Here is a 27,772-nt window from a genome sequence, read left to right as displayed (position 1 = left end):
GAGTTCCTGCAAATGTTACGGTTTTTAGTCTTTAGTGGTTGACCTAGAATCCATTATACATTCTGGAGTCATTTCATTGTCTTTTAATTAATCTTAGAATCTAATAAAATGTTACCACAACTGTTTTTCAAAGTTAGGTTTCAAAATTACTTTTCATGCTACACCATTTTTATCAGGAGTAGATTCTAACTCAAGAGATTACTCAGTTTTGATGCCAACTCAGTTTTCTGTGTGTTCTGTAGTGTATGTCTAACTGAATCAAGCTACTCTTCTCATACATTAATTCCATTTCCCCATAGTTTTATCTGCTAGCAAAAAAATCTGACAGCTCTCCCATTCTGGAGTGAGTAATATTTACCTGACCACTTTCCTTAAACCACAAAGTCCTATCACTGTACATTAAGTCTCAGCTTTAACTCACTCCAGTGTCATGCTTGTGAGGTTCTACAAAACACTGGAACTCATTTTGGAGCATGCTCAGAAAAGAGCAAGGAGGCTGGTGAGGGGTTTGGAGTGGCTGAGGGAGCTGGGGGTGTTTAATCTGGAGAAGGATAAGGGGAGATCTTACTGCTCTCAACAAATACCTGAAAGGAGGCTGGTGTTGGTCTTTTCTCCCAAGTAACTTGTGATAGAATGAGAGGAAATGGGTTTAAGATGTGCTAGGGGAGGTTTTGATTGGACATTAGGAAAAATTTCTTCACTGAGACAGCAGTGAGGTATTGGAACAGGCTGCACAGGGAGGTGGAGGAGTCACCTTCCCTGGAGGTGTTCAAGAAGCACATAGATGTGGTGCTTCAGGGTATGGTTTAGTGGTCATGGTAATTAGGTTACATTTGGACTCAATTATCTTAAAGGTCTTTTCCAGCCTTTATGAGTCTATGATAGTAGGAAGCTGGTTGTTTCACTGCCTGATAGAACACTGCTCAGACCAAAGCATCTCAGCGGTTTACCTGGATGTGTCTTGTAGTACAGCAGCAGGAGACGCCTGTTGCAGAATTAAAAAGCCTGAACAGCATTATGGTACAAAATGTACTTTCAACAAGTAGCTTTTTTCCATTTTACGAGTGTTGGCTTCAACATCCTTGCAGTTAGGACTATACTAAAACACTCTGAAACCAAGGCCATCAAGAAATTCCACACCTGAATAGTTAATTGAAAAAATATTTCACTTGATGCAGTACCCTTGGTGTGTGTCCTCAGTGCTTCTTTGGTGTTAGTGGAAACACAGGCACTGATTTCTACATTTGAGAAGTCTTCCAGGGTGAAGTGGGACACATGCTTCACTTTACTCCTGCAAGATCTTTGCTGGCCTGTCCTCTGTAGAAGAGCTGTAGTGTAGCCAGCAGTACTTAGGAGTGAGGCTGAAAAACCCAACACTTCATGCCATCTTTTATTCTAAATTACAGCAGTAGCGGGGACTGCCACGGAGTTCATTCCTTCCAACTCTCCTTAGGCAAACTAAGAAGCTGCAGGCTCTGAACCACTTCTTCCTTCTCATGCAGCTGGATGAGCCTAGGGGGTGGTTTGGGGAGCAGATGTAGTTCATTAGGCATTTGCATCTCTTCATGGAAACAATTCCCAAAGCTTGGATCATGGGACGCATCTGGGCTTTGGAAGCTCTGGGCGGTGTCCATACAGGACAAGCAGTGTGCGGTGTAGCTAGTGCTATCCTGTACCCTCGGGCTCGTCTGGACAGAGTGTTTTGTCAGGCCGCCGTGGGGCAGATGGCTCCTCAAGGCGACTAGTGATGGGAGACAAAACCATCGGTGGGGTTCGTGGATGCAGGCACGCCGCGCAGCCGGCTCTGAAATGCAGGCCGCCCGCCCCCAGAGACGGGAAGTGCCGGGGGCAGTAGCCGCCGCGGGGTTGGGAGGGTCGCTCCGGCGAGCGCCGGCCCGGGGTAGGGCTTACGAGGGGGGCCGCCGGGGGAGGGCGGACGGAGGCGTCGCCCGGGCCAGCCTGGAGCCGGGTCTCGCTGTTTCCCTGTAAATAAAGCGCCCGGACGCGTCCGGCTGTATAAATGCCGCTGCGGCGGGGCTGGGTCGCCCTGCGCCACGGCGGAGAGCAAGAGCGGGCGCAGGTTGAGTCGGCGACAGCCGCGACGGCGGTGGGGGCGCCGCCTGAGCTGCAGCTTCAGGACGCGGACAGCTCTGCGCCGCGGGGCCGAGCCGCGCTTGGCGCTGAGGCGCGGCTAGCGGCCGCGGTAGCCGGCGGCGCGGGCGGGAAACCGCCAGGGGGTGCCGGCGCGGGCGCCGCTCGGTGCCCTCCGCCTCAAGCGGGGCCATGGCAGCGGGCGAACGTACGGAAGAGCCGCTGGCGGAGCTCAGCCACTACGTGGTAGCACGGCCCATCTACAGCGAGGCGGGCTTCCAGGAGGAGAACGAGCGGCGGCCGCCTCTGCCGCCCACGCTCCGCGAGCGCGCACAAGCCGCCTTCAGGTGGGTAGCGACGCCCGCGGGAGGCTACGGCTCCGTCGGGCGCTGGGAATGGGGCGCGTCGGGCCCGCGGGATGGGGGGAGCTGGCAGCCGAGAGACGCGCCGCCCCGGCGCCCATAAACTCCACCTGCCGAGGAATAAAGTGGCCAAAACTACGCCAGTTTATGTGTAGACCAGTCTTGGCTTCCCTTCATACGGAATCGCGTGGATGCAGCTGCCCATAGGGTGCCTCCTTCAGGAGACGGCACTTCTGACACCAGTGCATGCCCCATTGCTGTCTGGAAGACACGACCCTGCCAGTCTCTGCCGTTTAAAATGTGTGTTACCCCCAGCATTCTGTCAGCTTGAAGTTGTTTGGAACTTACCAGTTGCAGCCCCGTGGAGTATGTTCCGCACTTGTTTTCTTGCAGATGTTCAAGGAAAAGGGCATTTCAGGTTGCCAAGTCCTTTCTGCCCATCATAGAGTGGCTGCCCAACTACAGAGTGAAGGAGTGGCTGGTCAGCGATATCATCTCTGGGGTCAGCACTGGCCTTGTAGCCACCTTGCAAGGTAAAGCCAGCCTTTACGTCCACCCTCCCTTCTCCAGGACATCTTTATAAGGGAGACAGCTGAACACAGGGGTGTCACACAGATGGAATTACAAATCTAAGACTTGTTATTTAATACTAGATATTAGGTTTTATTTTTCAATAAATAATTGATGGTTTCAGTGTATTCATTTTTTTTTTGTCTATGCTTGGCTAGAAGACTTAAATTTCCTTTGATGTGCTATCTTCAAGATGTATTTAACTTTTTTCCCTCAAGCCTTTTACTCAAGGAGTATTAATTTTGATATTTAAAATTTTAATTACATTGTGATAAATCAAACAGGTCATGTTGTGTTCCTTCTCTTTGTTCATTATCTGAGTCTATACCTTTCCAGGAGGTACCTACAGAAATCTGGTTTTTTTCCCCAAAATAATGCAACCTTGCTATCTATTCTCATTTTAAAATTTGGCTTCTAAGATTGTTCAGGGATCTGCAGGAAGCAACTTCCAAGGAGGTGACAGCATATTTACATTAAAAAAAAAAAAAAAAGATAAATTTGATGGATACTTAGAGTGTGGCTTGCGATATTACATTTTTCTTATTTCTTTAGTCCATTTTTTAGGAAACCAAACAACAGAAAAGTGACATAAATAAGCAGAAATTAATTAAAATAAGCTAGTTATTGAAGACAAATGGCAGAACCATTCTGTCTGAAGCAGCTGATAAGGTCCACGTTCAAAGACAAAACTAGCTATAACCCTGAAGTGTTCTAGCATATTAATTTATTTTGTCTCAATGGCACTCTGACTATTTTCACAATGTTTCGGGTCTAAGGGATGTTAAGATAGCAATCAGCTCAGGTTTTCCTTCAGTGGAAATTGAGCATTTGCACAAAGGGGCAGAGATTCACACTGGGAACAAAGAAAGCCATTTATGCATTTCTCATTAGGCACAAGTTTTCCCTACAGTGTGTTCCTTTGAAGTGTGCTAGGGAGGCCCAGACTGTCAGGAAAAAAAACCCTACGTTACAAACTCTGGCTCCAGGCAGAAAGTGACCTGAGGAGTAACAGAGTAGTTTGTCCACAGCTCCACAGGAAGTCTGTATTAGTTTAAAGATCTCTGTTGACAGTAGTGCCACAGTTACAGGATTCCCCCACCTTTTTACAAAGAACATAGATGGACTTTTCAATATGACTTAAAACAACTATTATGCACTTACTGTCACCCCCTCATTTATTTTTTTCCAGAGGGGCCTGATTTGCTTTCTCACTGTTAGATTCCACTTGTAAAACTGATATTTGAAATACCATGAAGGCTGAGAGGGGATCTTATTAACGTGTATAAATATTTGAGAGGTGGGTGTCAGGATGAAGGTACCATCTTTTTCGCTGGTGCTCAGTAACAGGATTACAATCATTTACAGCTATTGATACCATTGATGCCTGCAACTGAGTTACAGACAGAGCACATTCTAAATTGTGTCTGAACAAAAGGAATAAATCTTTCTGAAAGTCTGCTCTAGATAATGTAGTATTTTGTTGAGATATTTAAACTCTGACATGTGTATGATCTGTCATTTCAGGTTTGGCATATGCTTTGCTGGTTGCAGTTCCTGTTGGATATGGTCTCTATTCTGCCTTTTTTCCCATCTTGACATACTTTTTCCTGGGAACATCAAGGCACATCTCAGTTGGTAACTGCATGTGTTCAAGTTACAGTGAACTATCTATTACAAAATGTTAATCCTTACTGTGAACATTCATATTTCATACAAGATAACTCTTTTCTGAACCAAATCTGGTTGTGCTGAATATTAATATTTGTGGACTTGGGGGACTTAAGGCTTACTTCTTCACTGTACAGGCAGTTGTGCATAATAGCTAATTTCAGTCATGCCCATGCATGCTTTTTGCTTACATTTATGCTGAAGTTTAAATCTTTGGCTATACTCAATTCAAGAAATTACAAGATCAAGGCCTCAGTAGGCAGTACGAACAGACATTTTGTCTAATGGCTAAAGCTCAAGATGGCTAAAACAGCTCTTTTAGTCTTCTCTACAAGCCTTCCTTGCTGCATCCTTTTTTGATCACTATGGACAATATCATCTTCTTGCCTGTCGCGAAGACCCAGAACCTGTGTGTCCACTCCAGCCTCGTTCTAGGCCCTCACATCAAGGCTATGGGTAAACCTTGTTGATTCTTGCTGAGTACTTTCTCTAAAATATGGAAGTTACTTCTTGTCACCTCATACATCTAAAAGTCATGCTACAGCTTGAAGTGTATTTTTCTTCATTCTAACAAAATACAATCTTTCCTGGTTTGTATCTGTTAAGAATAGATCGGTTTGCCCTACCAAAGCTTTGGCATGATACTGTACTTTTTCATCAACATTCTTCTCTGCTGCATCAGATACCTCTGTATGTTTTCTGCACTTTGTTAGCCTCTTCCTACCTTACCTGCGTGCTCACATTTGCTATCCAAATCTGAGATGTCACCTCTACGTGGGCGGACATTCCTATTCTCTACATTATCAAACACTCCTGTTTAAGATTTCTCCAATACTCTAATTCATGAAGTGTCTTCTAAGGTACCTGTAAGGTATCTTTCTAGAAGGCATTTCAAGACCTTTTCCTTTCTCCATAATTTTAGTAAATAACTGCAACAGATATGATTACTATTAGGTTGTGTGTTGCTGACACAATGATCTTTGTATCTTGCCCACAGTATAGTTTCAGTCATCTTTAGCCAATGTAACACCGCACTGCACTGCTGAAAGTTGTGGTCCCACCCCATGGTGCATGTTCCTGCCATCTCTGTGGTGTGGGATTTCTAACCATGTGTCGGTCTGTATCAGCTGAAGACTAATGATGTAAATGAATACATAAATACTGCTTTCAGCTGGATTAGTGGTATTTTCTGTCAAATTGTGATGCTGATACAAGAGGGATGGTTTGAACATGTTACCCCTTTTTGCCTTGGTACAGCCCTGAATTGGCTTAAGCACAGCATTAAACTGCACTTGTATCTAGAACGCTGAGTTACTTAAGGAAAAAGTTTTATCTTTGTGTCATGTTTGCAGTGCCTGTGGCTCCTGACCCCCTAATACTACTCCTGTACCCTAGTTAAAATACAAAATGGATTTTCTGATGTGCAGTTTGTTTGTCTAGCCTGTAAACACTTCTTTTTTATGTATGTAACACTTAATATTTCTGTTTCTCCTTACAGGACCATTCCCTGTAGTCAGTTTGATGGTGGGATCTGTTGTATTGAGCATGGCCCCAGATGATAATTTTCTCATAGATGGCAGTAATGCTACAGGGACTAACAGTACTGGGACACTGATAGACACTGAATCCAGAGATGCACAGAGAGTGCTAATTGCTAGTACCCTCACATTTCTGGTTGGAATTTTGCAGGTAAAATAGTTGGCTTGAAGACACAAGGTTGATATTGCTTTAATTTTAATGGGAGAGCATAAAGTATGGAAATACTTCTAGCATAGTAAAACACAAAATTAAAAGAAAGTCATCTCAAACTCTGAAGAACTTCTTTTGGGATTATTCTTCTTATCCTGGGCAGAGTCTGGGGGCGCAGACAACAGAAGACTAGGCTTGTGATTGCAGACCAAGAGACCTGCATGCAACTAACCACTAATGGTGAATATCCTGAAGCATCCTTTCACACATTTCTTCAGGTCTCATTTATTTCATTGGATTGCATGATTTTAAGCTATGCTAGGCTGCAGTGGGGGAAGATGGTCCTAAGACTCTGTATCAGCAAAGAGAAAAGAACAAAGCATAAGAAATCACCAAATAAAAGAGTACTTTTTTGTTGTTTAGCAAGCTGTTATTCTTCATGATTTTTCCAGGTAATATTTGGAGCCCTTCAGATTGGTTTTATTGTGAGGTACCTTGCAGATCCACTAGTTGGGGGATTCACAACTGCAGCTGCTTTTCAAGTGCTTGTATCACAACTGAAAATAGTCTTAAATGTTTCAACTAAAAACTATAATGGTGTCCTTTCTATAATATATGTAAGTATGACCTTCTAATCCATTTTGAATTTATTCCAGAATTTTTATATAATTGTTTACCTTTTGCTTCCATTTCATACAGGAATGGTTCATATATATGTGGTGGTAAGTAGAGGACATTCATTTAGTTCTTACTCTCATGAATATCTGCAGCTGTTCATGTATAGCTGTAGGACTCTTAAGCAGCTGCTTTTGGGGTTCCCCAGATAGGAAGTCCAGTTGCCATCTTGAAATCCTTTTCAGGCAGAGCAGTTTTTCACAGAAAATTCAAACACCATTATCTAGCAAAGCTGTTCTTAAGGTTTTCACTTCTGGACACTGCTTTCCATCACACTCTTTGCTTTCTGGTTTATTGTGGAGGATGTTTCATCGCTTCTTAACACTGTCAGGTAATGCCAAAAAAGCTCACTGATGCCAAGCCTCTTTACTCTTAAGACAGCAGTTCATTCTTGGGCATCACTATCCATTCCACACTATAGCCATACTTGTGAATATCTAAAGAAGGATGTGGATTCCCCCCCTGTATCCAGGTACCTATGGGTTAGCTAAGGGGAGGCTAAATGTTGCTGTCAACTCCATTTGTTTATCTGGAGAAAATTACCAAATGGAGAAATATCTTGGCCTGATTACAGAAATACTAGAGGTCTCATATTACAGAATAATCTTCTTCCCCAGGAAAATTACTGAAAGTTTTGTCACTGGTTTTGGCATGAAACTATTTAGGTTCATCGTATTTTAGGTCTTTCATAGCACTTCACATTAGAATAACAGATTTCTAGAGGAGTCTGTTCTGGCTAAAAAAAAAGTATTCCAGGTTTTACATGCCAATTGAGGCAACCAGGCTAGCAGAAATATCTTAGACATCTAGATTAGCAATAATAGGATGAATATAACTACAATGAGCAAGGTAAAAATTAGAAAAAAATACCTGGGGAACTATTTGAAACAAAAGTGTTATGGGCCTTTTCAGAACTAATGAAAACTCCCTCAGAACATAGAAAATTAGGTGAAATAAAATATCTAATAGACCTTAAAGCAGACCTGGCTATTTTTTTCTGTTTTAATTTTTTATGGGTTTGAAGGTTGGTAATTTTAGTAGAAAGTATTTTTGAAAAGTAGTTCAATGGTTTTCCAGCTCCTGCAAGCCTGAGCAGAATGCTGACTTTTTAGGTTAAAGTTCAGAGCTTCTGTGTTCTTACAGGTGAGCCAAGTCAATGTGTTTGCAGATGCGTGTAGAGAAAATTGTGATTTCTGGTCTGCTCAACCAGTGACTTGCTGTGTCAGCTTCAGCAAGTTTTGGATTTGTTTCAGAAGTGGTGTTTAATAGACTGTGGCACTAAGCATCCACTGTTAGCAGGGCCTACAACCCGATGTTAGGAGGTTACTGTTCCTCAGTGAAGTGGGGCAGTGCAAGAGCTGGTGAGTGAGAACAGGATCCATGGTAAGCAGTACAAAAAACAAGAAATGGTTTCAGTCATGCAAAGAAAGGCACCTGATTCAGTGTTTCAGGAAGGCTTCTTCTTTAGCTTAGAGAATACAGCTGATTTGACACTCTATTTCAAAACTAGAATCTTTTCAGAATGGTAGCAGTGGTAGTGCTTTGGAAACCCTCCCCTTGCCTTTAAACTGACAATTTAGTATTTGGTGAGCTAACCAGGATGCAAGAAGCCTGTTTCTGATTTTTTTTTTGTTTTTCCTGACTCCAGAGGAGGGCTACTAAGTTGTTCCAAGGGCTGGAACACCTCAGCTGGGTATAGGCTGAGGGAGCTGGGGTTGTTCAATTTTGAGAAGACTCTGGGGGGATGTTATAGCTGCCTTCCAGTACCTGAAAGGATCCTTACAAGAAGGCTGGAGAGGGACTTTTAATAAGGGTGTCTAGCAATAGGACAAGGGGGAATAGTTTTAAGCTGAGGGAGAGTAGGTTTAGACTGGATTTTAGGAACAAGATGTTCAGTACGAGGGTGGTGAGACTCTGGAATAGGCTGCCCAGGGAGATTGTGGATGTCACCTCCCTGGGGGTGTTCAAGGCCAGGCAGGATGAGGCCTTGAGCAGCTGAGTCTATTTGAGAGGCGTTCCTGCCTGTGGCAGAGAGGTTGGAGTAGATGATCTCTAAGGTCTCTCCCAACCTAAGCCATTCTGTGATTTTCTACAAGATTGTTCTGTTAAAAGCTGCTTACACTGTTCATGGAAAAATTTAATTTTCCCAGAGACAGAGGACAAGTGAGAATTACCCTGGTGCCTAGGAAGAGGACAGAGGAGTATTTGTGGTTTTTCTGTAATCAGCTGTTTATGTTTTCTCTGTACACTCACTTGCAATAAACAATAGGACTAAGTAAGGGCATGGCAAGGATAGAGAAGGGAACTGCTTCTTGCAGCTCAGTTGTGAGATCCCCCATTGAGGGACTGAACTCTGCTGAGAAGGTTAATGGACCATAAGGTGAGGTTTAGTACTGCGTTTCTTCACAACCTGTCGGGACTCATGTATTCATAGTCAATCTCTGGATGTTATCAATGGAAATAAGAAACATGTAATCCACAGAGCACATGTACTGGGCAGGTAGTGAAACAGAGTTTTGCCCATAGGTTTGCAAGTTGTCTTTTGAATAGAAAAATTAGGATCTCCCTTGCTATGTGTACAAAGTGAAGAAGCTGTAGGTCTTTCCTTCCTCACTCCCAAGAACAGGTAGAGTTAGAACATAGGCAGGGGGTTAGCTCTTCTAGCTTAGTATCAATTTCCTAAGAATCAGGAAGCAGAGGCCCACCTCCTTTTTCAGTTAATGTTCACCATTAGGTCTGTTCCCTGATTCTGTAGCACCTATGTTATCCTCAGGCTCCTCCAGGCCTGCGCAAAGAATTAATGTGGCTTCCTCCAAAATCCTGTATATCTGGAATATCTCCTGAGTATTTTCACATCCTTTAAGTGGACATGGACATGATTTATGTTGTTATTTTTATTTTTCAGACACTTATTGAAACATTGGAAAAAATTGGTTCCACCAACATTGCAGATCTTATTGCTGGGCTCCTCACCATTTTTGTCTGCGTGGTAATTAAAGAAATAAACGATCGATTCAAGCACAAGATACCTATTCCTATACCAATAGAAGTTATTGTGGTAAGAAAAGGAGCACAATAAAAGCTTAGATAAAATAGATGGGGCTAGCCACAGGAGCACAAGAACCCTTTTAAAGTATTTAAACTGTTGTTTTATTTTATTACAGACAATAGTAGCCACTGGCATTTCATATGCTGCTGACTTGGAAAAAAAGTACAATGCAGGCATTGTTAAAAGCATTCCAAGAGGGTGAGTAGCTTTGTTTTCTGGGAAGTAAGTGTTACTTGAATTGGATAAAAAAGGCAGTGGTAAGAGACAAGATATAAAAGAGATACTGAGAGTTGTAACCTGGAGTTTAGAACTCAGAGATGGAGATTTCCTGAGATTTACTTCTCACTCTACCGACTAAACCATGTAAATATGTTGCCTAGCTTTCCTTCATCTGTAAAACGGGCTTAGGAATATCTACCTGAGTCATGAAGATCAGCTGAGAATTTGTTGCTTGATGCTTACAAGGTGAATATATGACTATGGAAAATGTAAAAAAAAAATTAAAGTAAAATAAATTCTTCATAGATTTAATTTCTGTAGACCTCAGTTATCCTATTGTGGTTCATATTCATGCCAAAACTGTTACCCAAATTAATCCTGTCACTTCCATAGTCATAGGAGCAAGGATATTCAGGATTACACTGGTAGAGACTTGCACTTAGAAGATTCAGGGCACTTCACAGTAGTAACCTTCACATTCCATTTGGTATTCAGGACTTGATTAATTAAAATTTGCGGAAGCACAGTAAGGGATAAAATGTTCCTGAGATCATCTGAAGAAATAAGTTAACAATAGTATGAAGTGTCATTAATATATTTATGTAATTCAGCATACTATTCAATACATCCTTTATTCAATGCTTAAAAAATGTACTTTTTCACTTTGCTATCAGAAGGCTAAATCTCAGTCATGCTGAGAACAATGAGAGCTTTGTTGCTGACTAATAGCATCAGGATTTGGGATATGGTGAGCTAGATAAGCATGTTCTGTATGTCAGTGGGCTGTTTCCACCTTTTTATTAACTTGAAACCTTACACTTCATATTATAAGCAACCTGTATGCCTCCACCTCAAACTCCTTGACAGTTCTAGCAAGAACAGAATTTGATCAATTTGATAACACTGCTGTGTTTTCTTAATGCTAGATTTTTGCCTCCTGAACCTCCAGATGTCAGCATGTTTTCCCAGATGATAGCAGCCTCCTTTTCCATTGCTATAGTTGCTTATGCTATTGCAGTATCTGTGGGAAAAGTATATGCAACTAAGTACAGCTATGCTATTGATGGAAACCAGGTATGTATAATTGAAACACTGAAGTTTAGTTCTGTTTCATGTTGACTTCTGTAGCCAAATGAAAGAAACATCATTCCCACACATTTTCCAGACTAAAGCTGAAATCTGACAGGTGGAATTTTTTTCAGCTATTGGAAAGACATAGCTGAAATGGCCATATATTACCTGACAAATTCGCCGCATAGAGATGAGCTAGATGCAATCAGTCTTCAGTATGGGCTTTTCAAAATAATGAATTCCTTCAGTATTGCTTTAGTGTCTTCACTAGCTCTGGTAAGGTAATTGAATCTAATCATTGTATAGAGGAATTTTCTGATGATGTCAAGGTGACATAGCCAGCTTTAGCAGCCTACTTTCCATTTCTACTTGTAAGGCATATTTTGAGGTGTGTTGGTACAGGCTGGGACAGGGGTTGGAGAGGAAGGCAATATCACGCTATGAAGCTGCTCTTGAAGGCCTTATTTAAGCCCAGTCTACGTGCAGGATTTGTATCAATTGTCAGTTAAGGCATGATCTTAATCCTATGGAATAAATTATTCTACTTCTCAGAATGACACCAGTTATATCAATGTAAGTATACTTGTAGTTCTATAGCTGAGTCTTGCAGCTCCACACAAATGTCCACCGACATATGAATGCACTTGTATAACTGTCCGCACCAAATGACTGAATTGTTTTTACCCTTAGCTTCTAAAACCACATAGGTAGAATGGTACGTGAGCTATGCACCAGCAAGCTCTTAGAGGATTCCTGCAGTTGTTCAGTGTCTTAACCAGGGTTTCCCATGGCTTTCCCATGGGTGTGGGAGAAAAATGTCAGAAAGCTTCCTTGTCTTGCATCTATGCTGACTTTGAATTTTATCCATTGGACATAAGAGAAAATACACCGGAAACACTGTTTTGCAGTATGCAACAAAATTGTACATGCTGATCACTTTACGATAAAGAGTTCATACCTGGTAACACTTTGCTTTGAAGTTGTCTAAAGTGAATAGATTTTCAGTTTAATACATCTGAACGAATAATACTTATTCCTGGAAGTGTTGTTTCCACTGTTCTTCTGTTGACTATGCTTTTCAGCCAGCAATAATGTGCTTCAAAGATACTAATTAAATATTGTAGTAGTAGAATTACTTTCTATAAAAGCCAAGTGCCTATACTATGCCATGAATTTTGCAGATAGCAAAGGTTAAGTGCGGCCATGAATGATGGGCAAATAGTTTACTTAAACTGGAGAAGGTAGAATAATATCATGAAAGCAGGTACTAAAATAATTTTAGAGGACAGGTAAATACTATTATCTACCAATGTTTATTTTATCTTCACAGATTCATAGATTATTAAGACTTAAAAACATTAGGAACCTACTTCAAATATTTTCTGGCAGAGTGCAGCTGTGACACAGGAATAGGCATCAATCTTCTAGATCTGTTCTGTTTAAGAACGTGACTTCAAAATCCTGATCTTGCAATTGAAGGCTACAGGAATTTTCCCTTTGGAGAAAACAAGTGGGAGTGTCAACATCAATCTAAAATTATATTTTTAAAAATTTGCAGACAGTGAAAAGCTGTTGTGAATGTGTCAGCTTGGTGAAAACGTTTCTGTCAATTATATGGGGTTGCTCCCAAACACCTCATTTCCCAGTGGAGGAATGGTCCAGATTCCAGAATGTAAAGTTTCCAGGGTCCTTGTCATTGGAGCAGAACAACTGTCATCAGTAGTCATCAGCATCTGTGACCCTGGGGCAAATTAACGAGAATGTTGTGTAGGACTGAGTGTGAGTTCATTTGGATGTTCAGAGTGAAAAACCTCTGGCTCAATATACTAGAAGTTTTCATTGAAACTGTATTTTATTGCAAAGTTCCTGATTTGTTCTACTAATAATGCAGTGCTTCGTATTACTTAGAGGCTTGTCTAAACCCAGACTGTTTCACCGATTAAAATTGTTTAGGTGATGATACTTGCAAGTTAAATTTTTACTAGCCCCATTTCTTGATGCAATTATACCAAATCCATGTCAGGGAGGTATACCAACTTCACTGTATTGGTTTTCAGACACAGGCAGTTACAGTGGCACAAGAGATATTTGTGCAGTTATTGAACAGCTATTACTTATCCATACTCTACTCAATATATTGTGCTACCTACTTCACAAACTGCTGTAGATGCTTTTGTCATTCTCCATTGCAAAATCGTCTTTAGGCATCTGTATTTACAGCACCATCCAATTATCTTTCAGGAATTTATTGCCTTTGGGGTCAGCAACATTTTTTCAGGTGCCTTTTCTTGTTTTGTTGCAACTACTGCTCTTTCAAGGACTGCCGTCCAAGAAAGTACTGGTGGAAAGACTCAGGTAAGTACCTCTTACTAGTACTGTGCAAGGGCATATTTAATCTTGTATAAGGCACAGCTTTCACAATGGGGTGAGAACTGTCCTAAAATGATTGTGTTGCTGGCACGTGGAAAGTTTGTGCTCTGGTAGTGAGTCATTTTTGTAGCTCTGCCAGAAGAGGGCAATCACGTTGTAACTCATATAATGAGTTACAGTAGAGGTCAGAAATCCCTCAAGCCAAATTCCCCAGAATTCAGTTCCCAGTTGAGTGTCTGAGTTTGTCACTGTAGGAATTAGTATGAGGGAGGAAATCTTTGTGCAGCTCCCAGGTACAGGCCTGAGCATCCTGCTAGTTGCCATTTGTCATCTGCCCATGTCCTATCTTTCTCATGTTGAGTAAACTGCTGTTCTACAGAAATACAGCTTAGCAATTTTTAGCAGTGGAGAACTACAGGCTATCCAGCAGCCCTTTTCCAGCTGACAGGCTGACTGCTCCTGTCATCTGTCTGTGCAATGTAACTCCTCTAAGAGTTTTTACCTTGTGTGCAGTTGTTTACCTGCTTAATTGAATTTCCTCTGTGTTAGCTGAAGCGTATAATGATGGTCCACATACACCTAAACACGATGGCATTTTGGCAGGTCTCCTTATTTCTAAAGAAATGTAATATGCTACTACTTATGTTGAAAAATAAGATAAAGTCTTAAAATAATTTCCTATAACCACTCTTCTTTGTAGGTTGCGGGTATAATCTCAGCTGGGATTGTTTTGATTTCCATTGTTGCCTTGGGGAAATTGCTAGAGCCCTTACAAAAGGTACTGTACTTGTCCTCTGCAGCACAGCCACCAGCACCAATTTGTACCAAAAGCCCAACTTTAATGGGCAGGATTAATAGCCTTGTTTGAGCTATCGTAACTGATATGACCTGAAGCTCTGGTTTATAGTGCAAGATGTTAAGCACTATCTTAATATGCATCTTTGCTTCTGAATAAAACTTTGTCATTTTTTTTCTTCACAGTCTGTGTTGGCAGCTGTAGTCATAGCTAACTTGAAAGGGATGTTCATGCAAGTGTTTGATGTTCCCCGTTTGTGGAGACAGAACAAAGTAGATGCTGTAAGTAACACCTGAGTATTTTTGTCTGGTTTTCTTTTTATCTTTTAATGCCAGCCAAGTTTCTCTTAACTACCACATGAAGAGAATTTTGTACAATTGTCATTGGAAAACTTCTATATGCATCCTTAAAATGCAGGTGCCAATTAAAAATTCCCCGTTTTAGAGTCTAGCATAGTATTTTGCTTTATGTTTTTTATTCTCTGTACCCCATAGTAAGGGTGCAAATCTGGGTATTCTCGTGCAGTGATGGCTCCTTTATAGCAATTCCCATAGTTTACAGCAATCTTGTGTTGAGATGACTTGAAAATCAGAATAAAGATGGCCTGTTTTCACCTTTATCATTCTGCTTTTACCTTTTGCACAGTTTAAATGGATAAGAAAAGCCAATCTTTTCTTAATTCATATGCATATATTTATGTTACCACATTAGCATCCCATTTGCCTGGATATTCTTACAGCAGGACAGTATAGGTTCAGTATCACTAAGGTTGGAAGAGACCTCAAAGATCATCAAGTCCAACCTGTCACCACAGACCTCATGACTAGAGTAGGGAGGAGACTACTGCCCACTGCAGGCTTGAACTCACAACCTTAGGCACTACCAACTGAGCCACATCTGTCCTCCTGTCAGGTAGCCTCAAAAAATGTTTTGTTTTTTTGTTGTAGCAAAGCTAATCCAAACTAGAATGTGGGTTCATTTGGCATGCCAAAGGATATGTGAACAGGCTTTTCATGCAAAGCACTTTAACTCATGATGCTTGCTCATATCTCCCACTGTGTGGGAGCTTTCACTGTGGCTGTTAGGATGGGAAAAGGTTTCTTGCAAAGTATTTCCTCCATACAGTCCTTATTATACACAGATTTTATAATATGTGTGTGGGCAGTACCTGTCTTAAACACATTTGAATTTATCAGTCATTTAAGAGTCTTCTTTACAGGTTAAAGATTCTACTGCTTTCATTGAGAACTGTGGGCACTCAACTTTTTTCATGATTGATTCCACTAATGTTCTGCCTGGGCAGTGATGTAGAGAGGAACTGGGTAGTCCACTTCAGCTCTTCTGCCTGAATATTCAAGTGGAGACTTTAGAGAGTGCCGTCAAGCTGTTAATACGAAATACCCTCCTTGGAAGAGTTCTGAGTTGTAGATATCACTGGAGAGACCCCTTCCCTCTCTATACGTCTGCAGCTGGAGCATCTTACAGTATTGTACATCTTGGGAAAACCTTTCCAATTTCTAAAGAAAAATTAACAAAGACCACCCCACTCAGAAAGAAGAACATCCTCTTTAATGTCACCAAAGTAACTTCATCTGTGAAAAGTGTTGTTATGTTAAAAAAAATATTTCAAACAAAGCTGTGTATGCCGAATAACATAGTCATAGATAGAAGCATCTTGAAGGAAAAGGTAGTCAGGTAATTGTCAGTATGCTATGGTCATCTCTCAGGTGAAATTCTTCTGTTACTCACATTGTCTGGTCTAGTGATTGTTTAGCTTGACCAGGAGTTACACGTTATAGTTAAGAGACTTTACATTTATTATTTCCTCTCCAGATGATCTGGGTTTTTACCTGTGTAGCATCCATCATTCTGGGACTTGATTTGGGATTACTTGCTGGCCTTTTATTTGGATTGCTGACAGTTGTGCTGAGAGTTCAGTTGTAAGTAACACAGGATCAGAAATAATTGTAAGTGTTATAACATGAGAAAGGAAGAAATTATGCTGAAAAGCAAGCTGATTTGTGGCAGAAAAATCTACTTGGGTTTACAAAAATTTTGAAATGGAAAAAAATTCTTAAAAAAAACAGAACCCACTGAGTGCTATCATTTAATTACACTGATAAAATACTGGCTTCATTGTTCTATCATCATTTATTGATATCCTGCTGGGTACTCTGGTGATACTTGTCCAGTACTGATACATGCTGTTTATGCACCCATATAGCTACATAGATACAGATATAGATATAGATATAGATATCTCCATATAGTTCTGGAAAGGAGCAGGAACATTCCAAGTCAAAGATACAAATCAAATACAAAAAGATGTATGAATGGCATCTGTAATTAATTGATCAGTGTAGAAACTCTTGTCATACTTATTGCTTATACAAAATAACTGTATGCCTGTGAAAGAAGAGGATCAGGATAAGACAAAATTCGAGCCAATTTATTGCTGCTCAAAGAATATATGGTAGTGGATGCTGAGAAAAGGTGACTTTACAGAAGCTTGTTTGTCCACCTTGTTACTTTTAATTGATATTTTCTCTGAAAGTAAAACATAATACTGTTCCTTCAGCCTAGAGTCCAGAGATTATGGTTACTGGCAATAGCAGTGAATAGTTGCACTGTCAGCAAATGCATAAAACCAAAGCCTTGCAGAAGTTGTTACAGAATAGTAGATTATAAAAAATGGAGATTGAAGATCCTGAGCAGAGATTACCAATTTCAAGTCAGATTTGTGAAATCAAAAGATAAAAAAGACATTAGGCTTTACAAACTTCACAACTATTTGTTTTAACTGTCAAAAGTATATATGGAGATTGCAAAATATTTTGGCTTTGCTATTGGCTGAAATAAAGATTTAAATGGTTGGACAAAAAGTTTTAAGTAATCTGAAAAGCATGTTAATGTATTGTTTCAGTTGATTTGAAACCAAAAAAAAATGATCAATTTCTTTTTAGAGTGAAAAATTGGGTTTGCCTTCAAATCAAACTAGTCTGCTTGTAAAACATTTTCCTGGTTTGGGGAACAAATGGAACAAGTTATTCATTTAGCTCTACATAAAATTGTGCAGCAAGTAGCAAAGTACCTTGTCTATAGAAATGACCATTCACTACGAACTGGAGAAAGTTGCTTGCTAAATGACACAAAACAGATGCAGCACTTCTACAGCGAGGCTATTGGCTGAACAGAGCAGAATACAGGAGTCTGTGACAGTTAGTATGTACCAATCTTTTTGATTCTGTGAATGCCCAAGTATGATGTTTATCTTAACTGTCTTGTCTTTTGGTTTCTGTTAGTCCTTCATGGGGTGGCTTTGGAAACATTCCTGGCACAGACATCTACAAGAAGGTCAAGGACTACCAAAATGTAAGTAATTGCTGAGTTGTTTCCCTTCAGCCTTCAAGGCAGTGTTAAGACACAGTTGTGCCTTGCATGTTGTGGAGAACCTGAATTTGGAAGTGGCGTGCTCAAAGATAACAAGTTTCAGTATTGAAATTCCCTATCTTGATGGTTGGTCCATATTGCATGCTGGGGATCTAAGCTTGTAGAATACAAATAATTTCAATTATCAGCAAAGATACACCTCTTTTTTTCATGAATTAGCTAAGCTGCTGAACTGTTGAAAGAGTTAAATTGCTTTTTATTATCCATACAGTTGTTGCTGTAGCTAAACCTGACATTCTTTGGCAACAGGTTATAGAACCAGAAGGTGTGAAGATTCTCAAGTTTTCAAGTCCAATTTTTTATGCTAACATTGATGGACTAAAAAGCAGCCTCAAATCCACAGTAAGTGATATGTGATGATAATGGATGCTTAACTGTCTTTAAGATTTCCTCAGAATTATATCTAGGTAAAGTAAAGAATCCAACAGCATGAGATTTAACACATCCAAGTGCTGGGTTCTGCACGTTGGCCACAACAGCCCCATGCAGTGCTATAGGCTGGGGTCAGAGTGGCTGGAGAGCGGCCAGGCAGAGAGGGACCTGGGGGTGCTGGTTGATGGTAGGCTGAACATGAGCCTGCAGTGTGCCCAGGCAGCCAGGAGGGCCAATGGTATCCTGGCCTGCATCAGGAACAGTGTGGCCAGCAGGAGCAGGGAGGTCATTCTGCCCCTGTACACTGCACTGGTTAGGCCACACCTCGAGTACTGTGTCCAGCTCTGGGCTTCTCAGTTTAGGAAGGATGTTGACTTGCTGGAAGGTGTCCAGAGAAGGGCAAAGAAGTTGGTGAGGGGCTTGGAACACAAGCCCTATGAGGAGAGACTGAGGGAGCTGGGGTTGCTTAGCCTGGAGAAGAGGAGACTCAGGGGTGACCTTATTGCTCTCTACAACTACCTGAAGGGGGGTTGTAGGCAGGCAGAGGTTGGTCTCTTCTCCCATGCAACCAGTACCAGAACAAGAGGACACAGTCTCAGGCTGCGCCAGGGGAGGTTTAAGCTGGAGGTTAGGAAGAAGTTTTACACAGAGAGAGTGATTGCCCATTAGAATGGGCTGCCTGAGGAGGTGTTCAGGAGGAGACTTGATAGGGTGCTTGGTTGCATGGTTTAGTTGGTTGGGTGGTGTTGGATGATAGGTTGGACACAATGATCTTGAAGGTCTCTTCCAACCTGGTTTATTCTATTCTATTCTAAAAACAATTGTGACCCTTTTTCTTTAGGTGGGATTTGATGCAGTCAAGGTATATAATAAGAGGCTCAAAGCACTGAGGAAGATACAAAAGCTAATCAAGAAGGGGAAATTAAAAGCTACAAAGGTAAACGGGGGGTTTTTTTGTTCTCTTTTGTTTCCCTTTCTATTCTTAATCAAAGGATTACTTTTAGGACTTACTACTTTAGATTTACTTATGAGTTCCTCTGTATTCATCTTTAAAATAAAGATGGATAAACAGCCTGTCAGGCCAGGTGCCTGTGAACATCAAACCTGGCAGGGAAAGGAGTAATCAGCCTGGCACCCAGGAAACTTGAGGCTTATAGGGAAGGAAAGAAGAAATCGGTTTGGTTTGTCTACTTGGTTCACAGGACCTCTCCGGCCTGAGAAAAAAGGGAAAGGGAACAAATACATGACCTTCTTGATCACAGAGAATGGCTGCTTGCCTTATAAAATGACATTAATTACACTAACCACATTACCAGGGGTCGGGTTTAGGGGGTACTGATCACTATTATAATTCTTGTTCATTCCTGACACAGAAGTTATCACAGGAAAGTATTTCCTGTAACAAAAAAACATTCTCCACAATTACATGCTACGTCCCTTATATTATCTGCACATTAGAATGGTATCATCAGTGAGCCTGGTATTAATAATGAAGTTTTTGAGACTGATGAGGAACCAGAAGACAATGAATTTCCCACCAAAGAAGTAGAGATCCAAGTGGACTGGAATTCAGAACTCCCATTCAAAGTAAACATACCCAAAGTGCCCATCCACAGTCTCATTCTTGATTTTGGAGCAGTAACCTTCTTGGATATCGTAGCTGTGAGATCAATAAAAACGGTAAGAACACTTTTTTTCTGGTGTTACATGAAAATGTAACTAATCCATAGTACGTAAATCAAGACCTGTTGATTGAAATTAATTTCTGAGTTTAAGTCTGTTGTTGAAAGTAGAATCTTGGGTTGTGCATATTTTAGGTGTGGGGGGAAAGGCATTTAAAGAACAATATGAAAGTTGCATCGTCAAGTAATTTAAAATTAGAACGCAAAATGTGGTCCCCTTGTATGCATGTGTTATGAAACAGTTACATATATTATTTCCACATGCATACTGCTTTAATCTGGACATAGGATAATGTTCAGTCAACACAGAGGTAGTAAAAATTTCATCTTACTATCACTTCAGTCTTTAGCCACAATATTGATTATTTATTCATTCCATATTATTTAGATTATGAAGGAAGGAAGTGTGATGAATTTCTTCACAGGGTTTCCTGTGGCTAATATCAGAGAATTCCATCAATATTCATTGATGCATCTTCGAACATCACACTATGTAATAAGGAGATAATGCTCCTAGTTTAGGGAGAACAAAATGAAGACAATTTTTTGGTGCCCCTTTACATGTGTGAAGGACCTGATTGTTCAGTCCTTAAGTCTTTTATGATATTTGATATGTTCAGATTGTTGCTTTCGCTAACTTCATTTTGCTGTTGGGACTTCGTAGCCTACCTATGAGCCATATCTTCGACTGCCAAGACTCTAGTTTATCACTGAACATATGGGGATGTAATTAGCAGTCACCTCTGAAAATAACATTTTAAGAATGACCTGCCACTAGGGAGCCAGGGAGTCTATTCTCCCACCTTTTAACTAACTGAAATTGAAAAAAAAAATTGCTCTGTGCTTTGCTTCGGCATTCTGCCTAGTCCTAGTTTCAGTTCAGTTCTGGCTTTTGACACAAAGGAGATACTGGGTCTGTAGACATGCCTCTCTCTTTTTTTTCCAAGAGTAAGTCCATCTAGTACACTGCATGAAGGAAAAAATCTGTGTGAAAAAAAATTGTATGCACCAATGAAAGATTTTATCATATCACACACATATGGGGAGAAATGAGGCTTGCTCAGAGCCATGTTGTTTTCACTTGAAGAGACTCTCACTTGGGGAGGAACAACACCATGTACTAGTACAGTTAGGGGTGCACCTGCTTGAAAACAGCAACTTGGAGTACTCGTGGACAGTAAGTTATCCATGGCATAGCACTGTGCCCTTGAGACCAAGAAGGCCAATGATATCCTGAAGAGTTTGTCAAGTGGGTCAAAGGAGGATTTCCTTCCCCTCTACTCTGCCCTGGCGAGACCACATCTGGAGTATTGTGTCCAGTTCTGGGCTCCCCAGCTCAAGACGCATGGGACAGGGAAATACTAGGGAGTGTCCAACGGAAGGCTGCGAGGATGGTTAAGGGACTGGAACATCTGTCTGATGAAGAAAGGCTGAGACACCTGGGGCTGTTTAACCTGGAGAAGACTGAGAGGGTAACTTACTAACATTTACAAATAGCTGAAAGGTAGGTGTCAAAAAGAAGGGGCCAGTCTCTCTTCAGTAGTGTCCTGTGATGGGACAAAGAGCAGAGTGTTGGAACTTACCCACCAGCTGAGTTAAACCACAACAGTAAAAAATGGAACATGGGAACTTTCACCTCAACATGAGGAAAAACTTTTCTACTGTGAGGGTGATGGAGCACTGGAACAGGCTGCCCCGAAAGGTTGTGGAGTCTCCTTCTCTGGAGACTTTCAAAACCCTCCTGGACACATTCCTGTGTGGCCTGCCCTAGGTAATTCTGCTTTGGCAGGGAGGTTGGATTAGGTCTTTCATGGTCCCTTCCAAACCTTATGATTCTGTGACATGATTGTTCATATTATGAGAACAGAATGAGAACCTTAATAGGCAGCAGTGTTTGTATGTGTAAAATGATAATTCTGCTTACATAGTTGAAGACAGACCAGCTCAGCAACCAGGTACTTAACTACTGGATCTTTAAGTACAGCAAGATATAGCAGTTCCTTATTTATGATGAATAAACAACACATACAATTTGGAGTAAAGACAGTCAGAAACAAATGAAGTGTGTGCCTGTACATTACATATATAGACATGGATACACAATTGTATTTTCTCCTTACAGACCTTATTTATGTCTTTGTTTGAAAACTTCTTTTTTTCAGATAATTAGAGAGTTTGAGAGAATTGATGTGAGAGTGTACTTTGCTTCATATCAAGGTAAATATCCAAATATTTCTGCTACCACTCATGCAAATAACAAAGCAAAGACGAGAAGGGATGAGATCTCTATATGTGTCTATGGGAGCATTTGTTGTAAGAAAAATGAGATAACCATGTGATAACCACTCTGATAACCATGGTGGGCTGCAGTGGGACACAAAGAATGCTGGGGTTGAAATAAAATATGGAAAGTAAAAGCCAAGACAAAGCTATGATTGATTGATTGATCAATTTGGCTGTACATTTGATTTCTGATAGCTACAACTATGTATTTTTACATTTATTTCTTAAATTACTTCAGATTGTAAATAACATGTTATGACTTTCTTTTATTCAGACAACCTTATATCTCAACTGGAACAGAGTGCCTTCTTTGATGATACTGTCAGAAAAGATATATTCTTCTTGACTGTCCATGATGCTGTGCTCTATATAAGGAATCAAATGACATACAATGACAACCAGGACCCCATCTTTGAGAAGGTAGAGCTATCCAGCAGTACATTTCCCTTCCCTCTGTCATGTAGCATTCATTCTTGCAATTTCCATCGCAGCATGGCACATTCAGAGGTTAGCATACTGACAAAGCCATACTGCAGTTTAGAAATTGATTCTGCCTGTATAAAAGCCTTGACTAGTTACATAAGGACTCTCTGCTGAACTAAAGCATCAGATTTGTCAAAAAACAGACTCTTGAGTTGTGAAAGTTATATTAAGGTACTTCAGAGTAATAAAACTATTTCAATGATACAATGTGTAACTCATCATGTTTCTTAATTTCTTTTTATGAAGATTTCACTCATGCAGGATTCTAAAGAACCCATAGAATTCACAGAAACAAACCATCCTGATGATGAATTTGATGTTCAGGAAGAGGTAAACACTTTAGAACTGAATGTGTCTATTACTTACAGAATACTGCTAGCACAGTGGATGAACTGAGCCTTCAACATCCATAACAAATCCTTTTCCTTCTCCATGAATAAATGCTTTCCTTGGGCACTTGGATGTCAGTGCTTAGTGGAAGTCAAGGGTTTTTTGAGATGTAGTAGATTGTACATGCACAAGCGTCTCCTGATCTCTGTTTCTTTAGAACTACTTTTGCCTTATAGAGGCATGAGTTATATGCCTAGTTTAATTGCCTAAAACTTGATGGGTTTGAGGCACACTCCTCATTACAACACAGCAGCATCTGCTTGCCAAGTCTAAACATTTTGCAGTAAACTGTAGCAAGGTAGTGCACTGAATGTACTTAACATGCAACAAAGCAAGTCCATTAATCAATACCACAGCATTCTGTACTGAAGTAGCACTTACTGCTTTAATAACAGTGCATCACACAGTTCACTTACTCAGAAAATAGGAGATCGGCCTAACTGCCATTTTATTGTCCAAAATGAATTAAATTAGTGATGCTTCAACATCTTTGAAGTATTATAACATCCATGTAGGTAAAGGCATGATTATTATGTGCCCTTCTTGTTGTGGTACTAGTCAGAACTCTGTTCTTACTTGCCTGTCTAAAATGGAGTAGTGCCCTGTGCTCCTCTGGAGCACAGCCACAGGAATGCTGTGACCCTTCTCTCTGTCATGCTTTAACAAAATGCTGTATCAAGGTTGCTGCGTGTGGGAGATGTAGATGTCCCTGGAGGGGAGTCAGTAAGAGGAAGTTGTGGGTGAGCAGAGGTTCTTAGCATCACCCTGCACTGTAGTTTCTACCATAGTATGATGCCCTATAGGAAAAGGTAAGGTTACCTGGGAAAGCATATTCATGAGAGGAGAAACTGAGACCCTAAGCAAAAGCCTCTCATACTTCATCAAGGCTTGGTAAATAGATTGTGATACTTACTATTCCTGATTAACCCAGTCCTTTTGTAGTTGATATGACTATTGGAAGAGACCAAACTATTATTCTTTGTCACAAATATGGGGAGAAGCACTTTCTACTCCTGTGTAAGTCACAGTGCAGAAAGGAATGAAAGGCATAAAGAACCTATGATTCTGTAACAGAAGCATTTGGGAATAGCAAGCCAAGAAGATCTAAATTTTGAATTCTATTCACAGGATTGCTTAGATATTTGTATTACTGTAAATTAGAAAATAAGCTAGACACAAAACTACCCATCCAAGGTCAAAGAGTATTCTGACAGGCTTCTGTCCTCCACCTTCATAGTCAAACTTTGAAGGTGAGAGCTAAGAACCAATGCAGATTGAAGTCAGAGGGTAGCTGCCTCAGCACACATACTTCTCTGAACTTTCTCTGGGGCCAGGTTGAATTTGATAGTTTTCAGTTAACAGATACACAGACATTTTATATCCTCAAGAGTTGTGTACTCAGAACTAACCATGGCCTGTTTCTCTCCACCTTTTTAAAACCATTTCACTAGGCTATGCGCAGACTTGCTTCATGAAGATGGACTGCTGGTGCTGTCCCGTCTGTGAACTCAGTAATATTTATGCACCAGTACTATATAAGCATTTTCTGGAATGAAACAAATCTTTGCACTTGAAGAAAACTCTGATTGTTTGTCTGAATGATGCAGATCTCTAGAAATCTCTAAATTTTAGTTAACGTTATCCTGCAAATATTCTGGACTTTGATTCAGCAAGCACTTTCTGATACAATACACTGATTTTAAAAGATCAGAAGATTGTTACAAAAGATGTATTCAGTTATGGGACTATTGAAGCAGAAGGTGTATTACACTGCTTTGTCAGTTTATACAGGATGAAAAGTTGCTTTGTAGTCTGCCCAGGAGAGTGGAAGAGACCAAAATCTTTGGATGGCAACCCTTTTTTTAACAGTCTGTATTTGTAGTGAGTGGGCAGGAGTAGTAGGTAGCCAAGGCTTTGCAACTCTTGAACACTAGTGTAAGTGTACATGCTGAAAAGTCTTAGATAGTGTATCCCGATTGGTTTTTACCAAGCAATTTGTTAAATTGCTCCAGGTTGTTAGATAACTGAAATGGGTGACAGGTGAAACAGTCACATGAACAGCAAACACTGAACCTTCAATAGATGAATTTCAGTAGAAAAGACCCTTGGATATGGGTTCATTAGTTCTCTACTAATCCCACTGTAGCAAATGATGCACAACTATTAATGATCATCCCTAAAATGACACACAGAAGATTATTTTGTCTAGGGTACATATCTTTCATCAAGAGTCATAACATTGCATAAATTATATTAACAAAAACATTAGCCTCAAGTACATAATGAAATGTATAGAACAGGCTGCTACTGAGTACAAGGAAATAAGTCAGAATGTGACCTACTATAGAGGTTTGGGTTGTTTTTGTTGGGTTTGTTTGTTTTGTTTTGTGGTTGTTTTTGTTTGTTTGTTTTAAATGGAATATAGGAGTTTATTTAGTTTAATTAGTAGTTATATTTTTATATATCATAATTTTTCTTCTAATATTCTACAACAGACTGCTGCTGTTCTTTTACATTTGACAGTCTAAAAAATAAAGGATTTGACCTAAAGCAAAACTTTAATCCTTACTTTAGGACTATATAAAATAGATAGGAAATCACTGTTCTTACATTCCATGATGAGGAAATGTGTTTTGATAGAGAATGGACTTGTGCCTTAAATTTTGTAGCACTACACTGGTTTCTTTTAATGGGAAAAAATCCATGGTGGTAGAACAGACAGTAACAAAAGAATGTCCCTGTATAAAATCCCCTAAAGCTTCACAGTGTGGGCTAATTAGCTTCAGTATGTTCACATATGTAAGTCTCATTATTGATTACATCAAAGAAATTTTCCTGTATCATGCTGCACAGAGAAGTTTTTTGATGCAAGTAATGTCAGTGGAAAATCTCAGGTGAAAAGCTAAGCACTAAATTGTTCTGCCCTGAAGACCTGAATGAACTCCATCAAAACTAGTGGAAAAAATCCTGTAACCTGCAGTCAGTTGGACAGTATCTTACACAGTAGGTAGCAGCACCAGACTGAGATTTTTTTTCTCTGATCAAGGCAAAAACTTCAGTCCTTACAATAGGCAGTGAAGTTTCTCATTTCAGATGCAATATAGGCTTGAGCCAAGCCAGCAAAACCACAGAGTTGTATTTACAAACAGACATGTGCCATTTGTATGTTAGACTGGCACCTCCACAAGGTGAGAATGAAGCATGTGTTTAAGCAGCAAGTCAGGCTTGTCTGCGCCCCCTCAGGCAAAAGCATTAATTTCAATTTGCACTAATGCTTAAGCTCAGGCTGTGGTCTGACAATTCATGCTTTTAGTGTTGTCCTCAGTTCTCTCTCATTTGCCAGCCTAATGCAGGAGGTTGGTGCCCACGTTACTTGACAACTTTCCTATCAGACCAAGGCCCCAACTTACATTAATCTGAATATAAGGCACTGTTGCAAGTAACTTGTTTCTCAGAAGCTGTATTGCTTTTCTAAAGTGGATGTGCCTTTCATGTAAAAAGTGAAATATTCTACCTAGGACTGATAAGTGAGCTTTCAGCTAATTTTTATGCATAACACATACTATGGAAAAGATGGTATAAAAAATGACAGCAGTACAATTAATTTTTTCCTCAAAAGAACATCTGCACTATTTTTTCCTCAAAAGAACATCTGCACTGTGAAGTTTGAGTTTCTAACTTGACAGAAATGTGGGCTTACATTATTTTTTAACCTTTTCTAATTCTTGCCCATGCAGATATTTAGAAAAAGCGATTGAATATTCAACAGGCTTCCTGTTTCCTTTCTCAATGACATTTAACCTCTAATTAATTCTGATAAAATACAATGCAATGCACTGATTTTTGGCCTGCATATTTCTTCAAGACATGTTTGTATTTGTCCTTAAATGAGTATAAAATATGCAATTTTTCCTGAATGAAAAAAAAAACCAAGAAAACAAAACAACCACACAAAGCCTATATCTACACAGATCAGTAAGAGGCAACATGCAGAAGGCATTCAGATACTTTCTCAGTCTATCAGGGGGTATGTGCTTCTTTATAAGGATCCATCACAATGACAGATACCAAAATAACGGCTTTTGTGATGAAACTAGATTCTCTACAATTTTGTACTAATTCAAACATGCAACTAGATGTGCTTTTTCCAGTAGAATGAAGAAGTGGTATTTTTTTATGTATTTTGAGTATTTTCATGTCTTTGCATGCCAGGTATTAAATCTGGAGCTGTATTTTAAGTTTTGTACCCTTTTAAAAAGCTGCATGTTAAAAATAAATGTATCCATTAACTAAAAAATAAAGTTGTGCATACATGCTCCGTCCAGCTGCGTGGTTGAGGGTTTTTTTAACGCTTCTCTTTGTGCATTCTTATTATGAATAAAGCTGATTATGCAGAGATTAGTGTAACACTTCCTTGTTTGAGGAACTACAAAGGCAAAAGGGAAAACCAGTTCTGTCCGCCTTGTACCAGTAAGGGAAGAAACATTAGGCTGAAATAGCTTTTAAATGTTATGGCTATAAAATGAGACATTATCTGTAGAGATATAGGATC

General features: G+C 40.1%; 1 protein-coding gene across 4 annotated transcripts; it reads left to right on the top strand.

Annotated features, from left to right (window-relative positions):
• The first annotated feature begins 2,071 nt into the window (after window positions 1–2,071).
• Window positions 2,072–27,537, top strand: SLC26A4 (solute carrier family 26 member 4). Of its 4 annotated transcripts, XM_068166810.1 has the most exons (20): window positions 2,072–2,438; window positions 2,847–2,986; window positions 4,548–4,658; window positions 6,190–6,380; window positions 6,833–6,997; window positions 9,961–10,113; window positions 10,220–10,302; window positions 11,250–11,397; window positions 13,636–13,749; window positions 14,465–14,542; window positions 14,746–14,841; window positions 16,394–16,500; window positions 17,863–17,932; window positions 18,260–18,352; window positions 19,224–19,319; window positions 19,841–20,062; window positions 22,227–22,281; window positions 22,622–22,767; window positions 23,077–23,160; window positions 24,672–27,537. In XM_068166810.1, the coding sequence occupies exons 1-20, from the start codon at window positions 2,284–2,286 to the stop codon at window positions 24,693–24,695; spliced, it is 2,331 nt and encodes a 776-aa protein (XP_068022911.1). In that variant the 5' UTR covers window positions 2,072–2,283; the 3' UTR covers window positions 24,696–27,537. The 4 variants fall into 4 exon arrangements, with proteins under 4 accessions (XP_068022911.1, XP_068022901.1, XP_068022918.1 ...); XM_068166800.1 differs by lacking the exons at window positions 23,077–23,160; window positions 24,672–27,537 and having other exon boundaries at window positions 22,622–23,020; XM_068166817.1 differs by lacking the exons at window positions 19,841–20,062; window positions 23,077–23,160; window positions 24,672–27,537 and having other exon boundaries at window positions 22,622–23,020.
• Window positions 27,538–27,772: the final 235 nt, after the last annotated feature.

Source organism: Melanerpes formicivorus, unplaced genomic scaffold (assembly GCF_026170545.1).
Source record: "Melanerpes formicivorus ecotype bairdi unplaced genomic scaffold, bMelFor1.0.p_v2 SCAF_3, whole genome shotgun sequence".
Taxonomy (NCBI): domain Eukaryota; kingdom Metazoa; phylum Chordata; class Aves; order Piciformes; family Picidae; genus Melanerpes; species Melanerpes formicivorus.
The sequence above is the reverse complement of the archived record's forward strand: the minus strand, read 5'-3'. Positions and strand labels throughout refer to the sequence as shown.